The following is a 14,756-nucleotide window of genomic DNA, read 5'->3' on the forward strand; positions in this document are numbered from 1 at the left end:
TATTTATGTTTAGTTATTATGGTCAACTGCAGTTTTATTGATATTAATTGGACTGCACAATAAAAAAACATGAGATCTCTATCATAAATGAGATATCTCATTTTGGAACCAAACTCTTCATATATTCTTAATAAAATTAATATCAATTAAGATCTTTCCATAGAGGCATTTAAAATATAAGACCTAAAAGGTTTTCACATCCGTTTACCAATTTAGGGTATATTTTCAACACTGTCATATTAGGCATTGTAAACTAGTAAATTATGAAATTGTGAAAGAAAAAAGATCACACGTAAATTTAGGAAAAATATTTTATTTAATACTTTAAATAAAATGTGCACATCACAACAAACAAAATTCTTTTACACTATGGAAAGCTAAAAAAAGAATTGAATACATCCTTTGAAATGTCACATAATGCAAGCAACTGAAAAAGAAAATAATCTTTTAAAATGGCAAAACAATAGTACAAGCAATGAATAAAGAATGATCAACACATAATTTACACTAACATAAACAATTCAACATTTAAATTCATGGCCTGCCTTGCAATTTGTATTGCTCTTCTCTGCAGGAACAGAATAAAGTCATTTGGGCAGTGCACTCAATTTATTTTTCTAACTCCTGTATCTGAAATGAACCAAGCAAACCATAAAAAAACTGCACAAAGGAAGAAAAACACACTTCAAGGACATATTGCTTCATCCATCATTACATCCCGCTGGCACGATAAGAGGACAACTGTACCTCGCCGGCCATATCCAGATTGACAGAATACATTACATGATTTCACTCATTAAAAATAACATATTTAAAAAAACTTTGTCATAGAAACCCCAGAGGGGTCAGGTAAACTAGTATCTCTTATAAAGAGAACAGATAATTCAAATATAACTAGCTGATCTCTTAAAAGTAATGCAACTTTTTTTTAACTAAGATTTGAGATATCAGGACAGTGAGCCATGCATACGGCAGGAAATGGGCAGAAAGAGTTGATTCTCCGAAAGCCCACCAGATGGCAATAGAGTCTGATCTGAAAGTAACATTTCCCCCATTCTTTTGTCAGATTATGTGCATATCCCAAACACAGCAAAAACATTGTATACACAACATATAGGAAAAACAAGCCACTCAAAAATAAGAAAAGCATTAAATTAGGAATGGGGATACTGACAAAACTGGTGCACCATACACAATCCATTAGTGAGCACATCTGGTTTAAAATATTTGTAAAGCAAACAACTGTTCAACCAAAATAAATACTGAAATAGTTACTTTAAAGTAACAATTGCTTTGGTTAAGTTTTCTTTCTTCAGCTGGTTGAAGATATTGTTTCAATATTATTACAAATTAATAAAAAAATGTAAGCCAAGTTTAGGCTTTAAATCTGTGCTTAAAGGGCTATTTTATATTAACATACAAATTTACTCAGGTACCCACCATGTCATTCCAAACCTCTGTAACTTTCTTTCTTCCAAAGAAAGCGTGTGTGCGTAACATCCAGTATAACATCTCCTTTCGTGCTTCACTGAAGGAAGTCATGAGAGTTTGGAATGACATGAGGGTGACATGACAAACTTCATTTTTGGGTAATCTATTTCTTTGACATCAGATCAAGCGACGAGCAGAACGGTCCCAAATGTAATTTTTCTACCAAATTCGCAAGCATTCATCCATAAAACGACTGTTTGATGGGGCGAAAGCACCTGTAAAATGTTAACAAGTCACCCAAGCTAAACACTAGCACCATGTTGTTTAGCTTTCAGAGTGAAAACTAACGTAAACAAACAAGATTCATGTAAGACCTCGGCATGACAGTGAACTATATCTTGGAGCAATGGAACAACCCCACCTGCTCCTCAGTCATTAATAAGTTCCACTACAATAAGCAGAGGGAGGATAAATCTGTTAACTAAGCAACAGTTACCACAGCAACACCACAGCCAATCAGCAAGCACAGATGTGCAATAGGAAGGTTGTCAGACTAATTCAAGTCTATAAACCACCCCAAATGTAAAGTGTAAACCGTGATTTAAGAGAATTACACAAGACACAAAATATAACCAGAACAGAAAGAAAAGGGAAACAAAAATAGGCTATAAGTAAAAAAAACACCTCAGTCTGCATAGAAACACTTTGGACACGCCAAAACACTGCATCACTTTTCAACTTCCAAAGTCCATAACACCTTTCTATTTCAAGTTCTGCATAAAACTCAGAAGCCACCTTGAGCATGACCTCAAATTCTCATGAGCACACTTTAGAAATAGTGCGTTTCCCATTAGTCCAGGAGTGATCTCCAAAGGGAGTTCTCGTGGAACTATGGTCCGGGAGTTAAGAGTCTCCGGTGTCCCCACAAGCTCTCATTCCACAGGGCTGTTTGTAGCTTTGATCCCCGCTCTCCCGATCTGAAGCCACGGCAGCTTGGCACAGTTTTTGAAGAGTTGCTCGATGGCTACGTGTCGCACGTGCAGCTCTGATGAAAGAGAGTCCTTCTCCTGGACAGCTACGGAGAGCTCTTCAAACACATCTAACAGCAACAGAGAGAGAGAGAAAGGGATTTACAAGATGCATCATATAAATCTATATGATAAATTAGAATTATTAATCTAACAATTAAGATTCAATCTGCAACTTTTGTCTCTTTATCTCTGTTTGAAACTTGAATTTGCAGGTTACTTTACATGGATTTAACTCAAATTACATTAAATTATGACTAATGATTGTGAATCTGAGAAGAATACGGAGACAGTTTTAACACAGATTTTTGTTGTTGTTTATGTCTATTCCTAACCCCCCAAAAAATATGGACTATGGCTTTAAGATAAAAAGTTATCCACAATATTTCACACAACGCCAATTCCGGTATTGGAAGTATTGACTTCTATTTTGATTTTTGGGTGAATAGTTCCTTTAAACAGGTTTAAGGTTTATTGTTGACAACTCACTTTGTATCTGTAGACGCAGCTGCTCGTTCAACTGTCGAAGCTCATCCACACTCATCCTCACCACTGAAAGTGAAAGACAACCAATGACCTTTAGATAGCAGGGATAAAAATCACCTTTGTCAATAAAGCATAAATTGACAAGAACATCTCCTGCCGGAGCTAAAAGCTAGATGACTTCACAAGAGTCCTTGAGACGCATTCAGTTCAGCTCGGGCAGCTTTGAAAGGCATGTGGCGCGACCCTGATGATGTATTCTGTTCATAAAAGAACGCAACATTTCTTTGGAGGAGATAAAGGGATGCAGAGGAGAGGGGAAAAGCAAATTGAGGTGTAGAGTGTGACCTTAGTCGTTCATTGGTGTTTTGTGTACTGGACTGATGGGAAAGATAGTGAGATACAAAGCATCCTAATAAAAGATAAAAGCCCTAATGCTGAAGATATCGATCACACCTGATGAAATTTTCCTGTCTCTCTCCCTTACTTTTTCCGAGATATTACCATGGGAATTAAACTGAGCCTGGTGCTATAGTTAGATGATATCAGTTTACACACACACACACACACACACACACACACACACACACACGTACATATATATAAATACATACAGATAGTCTCCATAACTTACATTCTTCTCGACCGTGTCCCATGCGTCTCCTCTGTCTGGCAGTATCCTGCTGTTTCTTCTGTTCCCGTCTCTCTCCGGCCCACAGTCCCTGATGCAGTAGGCCGAGACCAAGCTCCTCAGCGGAGTGGCAGTCTAGCATGGTTTTACCATATTCTGACTCGGCCTTTGATGCCTCCTCAGCCCATCGTGGAGAGTAGCGCGGCACCTGGGCTTCAGATTGGGGCACGAGCTTTCTTCCGCCTTGTTGGGTGTGGCACATAATCTGTTTGGGCCCCCAGCGCCCAGGTGACTCTGCGGATATGGAGTCTCTGTTCTGCGCGTACTGTATAATGCGGTCGATTCGCTGGCTCAAGGCCCGTTTCACGCCCTCGTACGCACTGTGGGAGGCCTTGGCGTGGGAGAGCTTCTGGTTGGCGATGAGATGGTACTTCTCGAAGCAGTCCCTATGCCCACGTAGAGATTTGGAGTGCAACAGGGTGGCACTGGATACGCCTGTCATGAACAGATACAAAAACAGGATTTTTAGATCTCTGGTCTTTTTGACAAGTTTACTGACTGAAATCTTTTAGGATTGTGGCAGCATTGAAATGAGATTTTCTGAAATATCTGTTTTCGTGTATGTATGCGAGAAATTCAGAGAGAAAAATAGCTAAGTACAGAGTTTGGTTCCAAACGCGATAAACGCCATTAAAAAAAAAAAGAGTTTCTGCCAAAATCAGTATTGTATCAGGTCGGTATTGAAATGTCACTTTTATATTTTACGCAAAATGCGATATCCGCAGTGTTATTCTGTCATTTTTTTTATTTATTTATTTTATTTACTTTTCAAGCATTACACGTATAATTAACCACATTACACGTATAATTAACCACAGTGTTATTCTGTCATGTTTTCTCCCTTTTTTTCAAACCGCAATATACGCCAGTCTCACTTCTCTGCAGAATGCAATATATCCGCTCAACCAATCACAGCACACCATTGTGTAAACAGTAATGGCGGCGCTCTGAATACAGTCGGCTAATGGTTTCCCTGATCTACTTTGTACTTTGTGTTCAACAAACAAACAAAAAAATGAATAATTTTGACGGCATTGATGAACCTGTGCTGGTTTCTGCCGTGGGGGAGAAACGTAAGCCATCGAAATCTAATCATTTACGCGAGGAGATTAAGAAGACGAGGCACTATTTTATAGCATTAAAAAGACCCGTTGAATTCATTTTAGGAGCGATGACTGATTGAATGTATTTTTAGTCCAGTGCCTGTATGTAAGATTAGTATTGTATTGAGTTCAGAGGCTGTCATGTGTGGATCAACTCACTTTGTTGTGTATTTTCAACAGTAACCTTTATATTGATTCAATGGATTTGTTGCATTTTGAAAAACAAATTGTTATGGATTTATTGCATTTTGGGGGGGAAATGATCAGTTTTTATAATAAATCTTTTAAAATCAAAATCTGGATTTGAATTTTTTATGTTACTAGAACCTAAAGATGCTATTTGAAACTTTGAAACAGAAAATAGTGGTTTTCATCTTGCCACTTTCTTTGTAAAGAAAACACATTTTTACTCAAATTAATCCAAATGGATTTATAGCGTTTTGGAACCAAACTCTTCATATGCAGATTTTAGCAAGTGTCCTAAATATATCGGTTTTATTTATGTATGAAACTCAAGGGAAATCTCTTCTCAAGAACAGAAAGTTAAAAAAAGTCTTTAAACAGTAGCTACATATAAAATCTTGGAGGAATCACGAAAAATGAATAATAAAAAACATATCACTCCATCACAGAGTGCCTGATATAATCCCAACTTCCTGTTTTCAATATGTCCTTTCATAACAGAGCAAGAACAACTCAGCTTTTAAGTAGTGTTCTTGCTCTGTTTCAAGTAGTTTCAAAGTAGGCCAAGAACAAATCAAACACAATACAACACTAGCGCTGCCGGATGCCTCTGTGCATTTCGCGTAAGGATGTGCCATTCCTGTATGAGCTCAGTTTTGTTCAAACACGTCGTGTGAGTTATAATCATACCAAACAGCAGTCTGTATTTAAGCCTTTTGCGGGTGTGACACGCACGCGCTTATTTAAGACCTCACAGATGTGTGTGGTCATAAACCGTTGAATTAGTCAGCGCTGAGAGACAGGTCGTTTCATTTACTTTCAAGGTTAGTCTGCACGGACTAACTTGTCGCCACAAACATGGTTTATTTCCTGTAATGTCTGCAACAATGTGTAACATTAAGCAGAAGCCCTTAGGGGTTTGGTTGAGCTTGACTTAAGTAGAACAGCTTCAAGCAGTGGGGGAGAAGACAGTGTGGCCAAAGCCAAAATCGTTCTGCGTCTTACGATAAACCAATTTCCTGCACTTCACAGTGAAGTCTGAATAACAGGAAAGAACACTTAGACGCTTTTATAAATAGGGGAATTGAAGTTTAAAATTGCATACGCACACGGAGGACTCGCTCTGAGAGGGAATAAGAGTACAAAGTGTTCCAAGCACTTTAAACTTTTTTAAACCCAGTGTCTCCCAGGACCCCTATAAGACCCAGAAATCAAAACTGAGACGGCAAACAAACACAAGAGACATAAGAATCTGTGACTGATAGAGTTGAGGCGAGTTTGACGTTTTCATATTCCTTATCATTCATTAAATGGATTGATTTGTGTTTTTTTATTATCCAGCAATGAGCCTGAATATAATGAAACGGCAATCAGCTGAAGGCCTGTCACTACACATCGGCCTCTACCAATGTAGACTGCGTCACTGAGTGCGTTTACATGCACAAAATAAACGGATATCTTTCAAAAATCAGCTTATAAAATAAAACCGTTTTCACGTGTTTACATGCATATCAATAAACCGGCTACACAAAAATACCCGTTTACACAAAAAAACCTGTTTACATAGAAGTTTGAGACTTGCCAGGTTTCTTGCGTGCAGTGACGTCACCATTGATAGTCCATCTAGTTAAAAATGCCGCAGTAAATCGGTCAAAAGCTGTATTTTATATCTCTTCTCATGTCCGCAGTTCCTGCATATACAATAATAGTTTTTCATTTTGCCATTTCTACATCAACTGCATGATTTGAGAGCGGACTTTTATGCTCTATTTTACTGTAGCTTCCGTTTGAGACCTTTACTATTGCGTTCTCAGACATGTCCACATAAACAAAACTGAGAGAAAACCAGTAAAGGCGTTTACATTCAATGCAAAATCGGAGTAATGTGCAAAAGATTACCTCTGCTGAGCGGATTTTGCTTACGCCGTTTACAAGCTTTCCCCGATAGACGAAAACCGCTTTACGCGTTTACATGACCTTACATGTTATCAGCTGGACAACAATATTCCAATATTAACACAATTAAGACAATACTCTGTTTAAGAATGTACCATGTAAACAGAGCTTTTTGATTACCTTTATCCGTCTAAAGTCATAATCGTAGTAAACAAAAATCGAATTAAGACGTGTGGAGTATTCCTATTTTAGCCGCATTATCGAAGTGAAGTATAGACAAGACATTAGCTGCGTTTCGTTTCGGAAGGCTGCGTCCTCCGGAGGTCTCATTTGAAGCCTGCTACGTCATCGAGGCTGTCTCGTTTCATAAAATCAGGTAGGACTCTCCAGAGGCACCCTTCAAATGCGACCTTCTTTGACAGGAATTCGGAGGACACATGAGCTGTATCTTTCGTTGCTAGAGATAACCCACAATTCTCTGCGTCGGCCAACGTCTGTTATTTGAATTAAGGGCAACAGCTGCACATTCAATCAAATATGTGGTGTTTAAATGTCACGTTTTTTTAATCTTAGCAGGCATATGCAGTAAATAGGTTTACAAGTGTTTAGTGATTTTGAAACGTTTTGAAACAGTAAGGCAAAAAAAAATTATTTGTTTAACTCTTTTGGCATTGTTTAGTGTAGAAAGTAACCAACTTATACCTCTTAAATCATGTAGAAATCATTTTAATTAATTTGACAGGTGTGCGAGAGCAACATGTTGCCATAGCAACGTGGTACTTCCTGTTTCCTTTTCTACCAGTATGTCCTACGAAGGATGTCCCATTTAATTCTAAGTTGAGAATCCTCCGTATACCGCATCCTTTAGAGGATGATACCTCTGGAGGACACAAGGACGCAGCCTTACGAAACGAGACACAGCTATTATTACCGGCGTGTAGGACTTTTCGCGGCACTTTGCGACAGGATTCACAAGGCAGTGGTCAACTGTTTGACGGCAAACAAAAGAGCATGGCTTCAAAGCTTGTTTTCCGAATGGGAAACGAGGATAATGTTAACAATTCTTAAAGAAATTGATATTATGAAGTGCCTTGATGGCCGTAAGAGCAGGAATGGCGTTCTGGAGGGAACGTTGGACAGTGTCACGTGGGGACGTAAAATGTATGTTATTATATTCTTAAAGCAACTCATGTAAACACCTTAATCTTAATAATGTCGTACTCAGAATGAGGCAAATAATTAGATTACTGATGTCCATGTAAGGTCTGTTGTAGACATGGTGTCAAAATAAATACATGTAGATGATAAGATTCACAAACAAACGTATCAGACCATCGCACTTTCTTCACAGCATGTCACAACCATTATGAAACATTATAGCAAAGTTGATGACAAGCTAAAAAATAAAAACACGTGATCATAATAAAGTCAACAGAATAGAAATAAACCCTATAAAAATCATTTCAAACAAATACCGCCGTGCACTTCAGAGACACTGGCAAAGACTAAATCTGTGTCAGTTTACAAACAACTGATTTCTGTATCACTTCCCTCCAGTGCTTATGTTAGAAATCAGACGGGGAATGACTGTTCTGTGGTCTGTTCTGCTCGATGGTGCTTGTGTGTACACTCTGCGCTGACCAACAACTGAGTCTGGCCAAGAATGACAACAAAAACAGATATTGAGACAAGAAGAAGAGTCCTTGTAAACCTTGTAACTATTGTAACTAAAACAGTGCCAAAGATTAGCCGATCTGCCGCGGGTGATGGAGGTCGCTGTCATGGAAACAGTAATCTTATCAAGTATAATCTATGTCACTCGCCTTTTTCATCGTTCCATTCAATCACCGTTCCAGTCTGTTGTTTTCCACTTTAGATAAACAGGCTGTTCATTCACATCTGAATCAATTGCCACAACACTTGACGTTATAATTGTAGTTAAAAAAATCCAACTATGATTGTGCATTTTAATAGATGATAAATGCTTCCTTATTCTGACTGTCATATTGAGAAATAATACAAATGATTCACCCGCTGAATTAACCATGCAACCCCATCTTCCTGTTAGTCTCACGGGGGTCAGTTGACACACGTGGGCTACTTCTGCCTTGTGTGTCCTTAGATGAAGTAAGAACACTGAAACCTTGACTTTAGCACCTCAAGGCTAAAGTCGGAGCGCAGTCAAACAGCTGCAGTCATTGAAATGGTTGCGCGATAGTTTTGGTCGCTGCAAGGGTTTAAAAGCAGTGACCTTCTCGCACATGCTACACAACAAAATATTACTGGTTTCACAGACTGTGTCAAGCAGCTCAGAAAGTCTCATTGTCTCATCAGTGTTTTCTTTCACCTCGAGACTCTTGCTTTGATATCTTTAAAAGCACACCGATACGTACAGTACTTGTGTTTCTTAAAGAAAAAGAATACAAAGGTTGGGTCCACATTGATGAATTGAATTCCTGTTACGACCGAAGTGCGAACATCTACAAACACCACACATGAAGAGTTTGAAAAGTTTGCCATGTGCGAGATCCTATAAACTGACTACAAATATGATCTCTAAACTGCTGTGAGAATTTATGAAGGTAACACCATAACTGTCATCCAACATTATGTATAGAGAAATGTTTTCCATAATGTTTCCTATTTCAAGGATGGAAATATTGCTGAAAGCTGCTGATGACTGGAGCATGGAAAAGCATTACTGAAATGGAAAACTCACAGCTTGCTAGCCGCAGGCAAGCGGGCCAGGTCAGCAAATCTGCATTGATCCACCATGCAAACCATACTCACAACTTTACACCTTCTCGCTTACCTTCAGGGGTCAAGAGTTCACACAAAATTACATCTAACACACAAAGCATCTCAATCTCTCATGTACATAAAAGCATGTGCCAAACACAAACATCCCACACACAGAGGTTCAGTGTTGTATTCATTCTTTAGAGCATCAGAAATATTCTGTTATCCGTGTCTGCCCTCGGCTGACGCAAGCATGCGCACGCACAGACTCCACTGGTCTTACGTAAGAGGATAAGAGACTGTGTCTGTCACGGAGAGATTGTTAGTACTGGGAGATCTGCTCTCAGAGCAGCCAGCACACAGCCAGACTCAAGGTCTTTCCCAAGAGCCAATAGAATACATGTATTCTTGCAAGAGTGAGTGAGAGCTATATAAAATAAATTAAACAGTGACCTTGAAATAATGTGCATAAACAAACATCACTATTACTTTAGCTTAGACTTTAAAGGGATAGTTCACGCAAAAACTACAATTTGTATATGACCGGAACACAGAAGATGTTTTGAGAAATGTCTCAGTGGTTTTGTGTCCATACAATGGAAATCAATGGGGGCAATGTTGTTTGCTTTCCAGTTCAAGTTTAATATCTGCTAATTCCTCATTTCTGAAATGTACAAAAAAGCATGCATATCCATGACACCATAAAAATGGAATATTGAGATATTTTGGTATGGGCTGAAGAAAAATGCAGCCTTACCCTAAAACTAGAAAACGCATGAAGAACACACAACAAACAGCCTAAACAAACACTCTCAAACGTCAATTAAACATTCTTCAGCAAGTGAAAACAAACCCAAAACATACATTCTTGCACGCTATTTTTACCCTGTTTATTACATTGGCTCAAATCTATTTCTTTAGATGCTAGAGGAAACGTTTAACTCTGAAAGTGACTTCCTGTCTGTATGTTCTCAACATTCATGTACAGATATAAAAGCATGTTTCTCTCTGTTTTTGTCTGTTTCTCTCTGCTTCAAGAATGCTTTTAGGAACCAGAAAAGCAGAACCGCCCGGCAATGCCACACAGCACACGGTAAAAATAGCCACAACAAGCACCTCTTCTGATACCTATACTTAGATCCAAAACATCCGGGTCAACAAAAACAACCAGACATATACTCACTTTGCAGGGCACATGAAAACGGACTACAAAATTAGTCTAAAACAAAACAAACGTTGAGAAACGAACAAACTTTCATCTACTAAGCCGGATGTTGTCTTAGGGTAATGCAGGTGTGCGAGCAGGTGCGTGGGTGTTCGTTCAGGTCTGAACATGCTCAGTCAGCTTGTGTTTGTGCACCCACGGCCTGTATCGTTCGATTCTACTGTAAGAGGGTAAATAATTACTGTGTGCAAATCAGACAAGATGACCTGTAAGCGTGTGCCGAGAGGTCAGTTCACATGCCAATTGGTGCTCTACCCGGTGCTCTACACAGCTACCCTCGGCTCACGACCATGGGCTGCCTGATCTTTTCTCTCTTCTGTTAAATATTCAAGAGCTGTAACAGTCTGTTGCTGGCATGAATATTCAGCGTGTCTAATTCATGAGCTCAGTGCTGTGAGCGGTCCATTGCGCTGGAGTCACAGACGCTGTGCTTCGCCTCAACATCCAGACGTTTCGTAAACCGGGATTATGCGCGTCACAGATAAGAAGATAAATCACAGAACGGGTTACAAAAAGGAACATTTAGTTGAACGGGCGTGGAATTTTTTGGGACCGTCTGAATTCCTCTGAAAACGTGACATGAAAATTCTAGTGGATTTAGGGACCAGGTAGGATTTATTTATAAACAACTCAAATAAACAGAATCAATAAGAGAAGGAAACAAGCTGAATAAATTTCACTTCAGGTTTTTGACAGCTGGTGTGGTGGACTCAAGAGACATCGCTTGTACGCCACACTCTGTTGCACAAACATCTTTTCGACACAACTCACACACGTGCACACACCTTATGTTACAAATGCACTTGATGCATTGTTTCCCATGTAACAGAATCCACCAGTCACGCTTTGACAATCCGACCTAGATTGGCCATTGATCCCGCAATCACATAACTAACGTGCAGGCCTATATTTTACAGGACAGGACACAAAAAATACAAATTGAAAGCACAACAGACCAGAATGCCAATTTTATCTTTTAGAGGTGAAGTGTGTAATTCTGTTTGACAAATGGCAGACGGAGAGAGCGACTGAAATCTTTGGAAAAATTATTTTCCTATAAAATTCCTTGAACTCATACCAGTCATACAGTTCGTTCAACCTTAAAATGTGTTCCCTGAGTGACCTCAAGCAAACGACTCCAAAGAAAGCCATTTGATTCCAAAGAAAATTCTTCATGCCCAAGACGACTACTTCCAGCAATAACAAAACATTAAACTATTCGTAACGCTCTCTCGAAGTGCTCTTTAGGGACCGTTCAGCGCAAAAATGACAACTGCACAGAACAAAAACTCCAGCTATGATATGGCTCCTCCAGCCTTAATAGGCTGAACATCAATTAGATGCCGAAAAGGCACTTCAAACACTTCGGTAAATTTTTTGAGCAGCACATAAATTGAAGGAACAGAAGACCCAATTATCGAAGAATAAGTGGAAAATGGATGGACGGAGTGGGAAGGCTTTACACATTTAAATGTCGTACAGGTTTTAAAACATTATATGCTTATTATCACAACACACATTCTTACCCTCTATGCTCAGCTCAAAGCAAACATGGCAGAAGGAAAGTGTTCCTGTGTCCGTCTCTATCTTACAGATGCTGCAGATGTTGTCATCGTTCAGGTCTATGTTTACAAAGTGTTCCTCTTCTTCCATGCTGCTTCTGCCAAGCAAACAGAAGTTTACAAATAGTTAAACTTCACCCTAAAATTCTTTTAAAATAAACTCGGGTCACAAAATGATAAAAAAAGGAAATAATAATCCATCCATAAACAACTGCTTATAATCTTGAGAATGACATATACTGCCATCAGTATTGAATTAAAGGTCCAATGTGTAAGTTTTTGGACAATCTATTGACAGAAATGCAATATAATATACATAACTGTGTCTTTAGAGGTGTATAAAGACTTTACATAATGAAGTGTTATGTTTTTAGGGGCGCTATATTATGCAGTGCGAGCGGTGGAGTGAGCCATTGGTTGCAATTTGAAACTTTACCACTAGACGCCACTAAATTTCATACAATGGACATTTAAGATAATAATTATATTATCCAATAATACTGAATTGTTTGTGGTTTGGTCTAATGAATAGCCTAAACATAACACAGGCAAGAAAGTAGAGATTAGTAGTGAGGTCTGCAAGACAATGCAACAGTGAGAAAACACATGCACTAACAAAATCAGATTAACAAGACAGAAGAAAAAACATTGAGAAGACAGCAGGAGTTGGAGGCTTTATTGCTGTGTTTCTGTAATTAAGCGTGGTCTATTATAAATCAGTTTTACAGAAGCCTCTTTCACGAGAGCCAGTTGGATTCCTGTGAGGCCAAAAGACTGAAGTGCCTTGTTTACACAACTAAATTACCTTTAGTCAAGCCTTACATAAAGCCCCCCTACAGAATGTCAACTTGTTGAGCGGGCAAATTGTTACAATCACAGAAAATCACAAGCTCTTTCCATCACAGCACTATTGCTATTGCACAATACATATTTCATGACCAATCCAGTTCTGCAGATTTGTTGAGAACAACATAAAATATCAACTTATTCACTTTGCATCAACAGGTCCAGACAAGTTGAAGTAAAACTGGAGATGCCCCAATAAGATATAGTTCTTTTTTCACAGATAAAACAAAGAACTGCTGACAGGCATGGGTGCATGTTTAACTCCATTTAGTATGAAAGTGTTTCACAGCATAATGTTTAGGTAATATCACATACACAGCTTTGGACCAAAACGTAGTATGCTGCCTACCTAGGTGCATTAGGAGTCAACTCAACATGCTGTCTAATTAGAAAGCACTCTAGGGTTTGAGACACAGTCCATGTGTTTATTTTGTCATCTCTTTGTATCTTGAACCAGTCTAAAAACGTGAATGGGTTACCGTTACAACACGTTGGTTTGAATCAAAAGACTATCCTTAAAATTAACCATGGTTTTATTATAGTAAAGTTACAGTAACCATGTTTTTGGCATATTACAATTGGTTTTTCTTCAAATATCACGATTATAATAAGACTACTAAAGTGCCGCAATGGTGCATTTGTAATCACTAAAGTTTTACTCAAAACATCATTGTTAAACTATGGTTAGTTACTGTAGTAAAACCATGGTCAATTTCGTAAGAGTAATTTACCAAGTCAAAGCTTAATGTTAAGATTAGACACGAAGATTTCAACAAAAGCTACCACCAGATTTTAGGCGGCCTTTTACCTCAGTTTAACGATCTAAAGTGGATTTAATACGATGTCAATGATCTTAACCAGTCAGATTGAAGCGATAAGAAGTTAGCGTAACGTTAACAGCAACGAAGCTTCAAGCACCACTTAACTTAAATAAAACATTTCAAGTTACATTTATTCAGGACTAACAAAATGTTACACAACATAGTTTTGAAAACATTTCGTGATTAAATCCATCAATAACAGAACGATGCGCGGACCCGTTATCTACCCGTGTGCGGTAACGTCAACGTTACCTCTGTCCTCACAACAACAAAATCCGCTGAAAATACCACAATCTAGTGAAAAGGACGATGCCAGCAGACGTTATGAACGTATATTACCTGAAGCGTTACGTTGTCAGAAGAAATTTCGAGACAATCCGGAAAAAAGACACAGAAATTGGCTGACCTTAGAGGCAAGCCACGCTGTTAGAACGGCGGGTGTATTGTTATTGAAGCGGACAGCAAGCAGTTAGCTACTACAAGTACAGGCACAGCAACGACAAAGACCGCGCTCATAGAAGAGAGACGATCCACTTGAGCTGGCCGTACGCAGAGTCACGTGCTGAGTAGTTGCACCTCTTATTGGTTGCGAGATTGCGCTCTCGTGCTACGTAAGGAACGTAATTCAAAAATCAAAATAACTTTGCCATTTGTTTTATTAATAAAACTTGTTAAGTCTCTGAAATATGTTTCACATAATGACGTACCTTAATAAGGCAAACAAAAAAATTATATCACTAATCTTTTC

At 38.7% G+C, this 14,756-nt stretch overlaps 1 protein-coding gene across 1 annotated transcript; it reads right to left on the reverse strand.

Moving 5' to 3' along the window:
• Positions 1-317: 317 nt before the first annotated feature.
• On the reverse strand, positions 318-14,501 carry lg22h21orf91 (linkage group 22 C21orf91 homolog). The gene is made up of 5 exons (XM_057321672.1): positions 14,348-14,501; positions 12,306-12,439; positions 3,577-4,068; positions 2,949-3,011; positions 318-2,530 (listed from the first exon to the last, which is right to left on the reverse strand). The coding sequence occupies exons 2-5, from the start codon at positions 12,430-12,432 to the stop codon at positions 2,364-2,366; spliced, it is 849 nt and encodes a 282-aa protein (XP_057177655.1). The 5' UTR covers positions 12,433-12,439; positions 14,348-14,501; the 3' UTR covers positions 318-2,363.
• Positions 14,502-14,756: the final 255 nt, after the last annotated feature.

Source organism: Triplophysa rosa, linkage group LG22 (assembly GCF_024868665.1).
Source record: "Triplophysa rosa linkage group LG22, Trosa_1v2, whole genome shotgun sequence".
NCBI classification, from domain to species: domain Eukaryota; kingdom Metazoa; phylum Chordata; class Actinopteri; order Cypriniformes; family Nemacheilidae; genus Triplophysa; species Triplophysa rosa.

Excerpts from the sequence above, each read along its gene's own strand:
- lg22h21orf91 (XM_057321672.1), bottom strand. The coding sequence starts at position 12,432 with ATGGAAGAAGAGGAACACTTTGTAAACATAGACCTGAACGATGACAAC. Across the intron at positions 3,012-3,576 it reads GGGACACGGTCGAGAAGAAT|TGGTGAGGATGAGTGTGGAT; the intron begins GTAAGTTATGGA and ends TTTCACTTTCAG. Across the intron at positions 2,531-2,948 it reads GCTGCGTCTACAGATACAAA|ATGTGTTTGAAGAGCTCTCC; the intron begins GTGAGTTGTCAA and ends TGTTGCTGTTAG.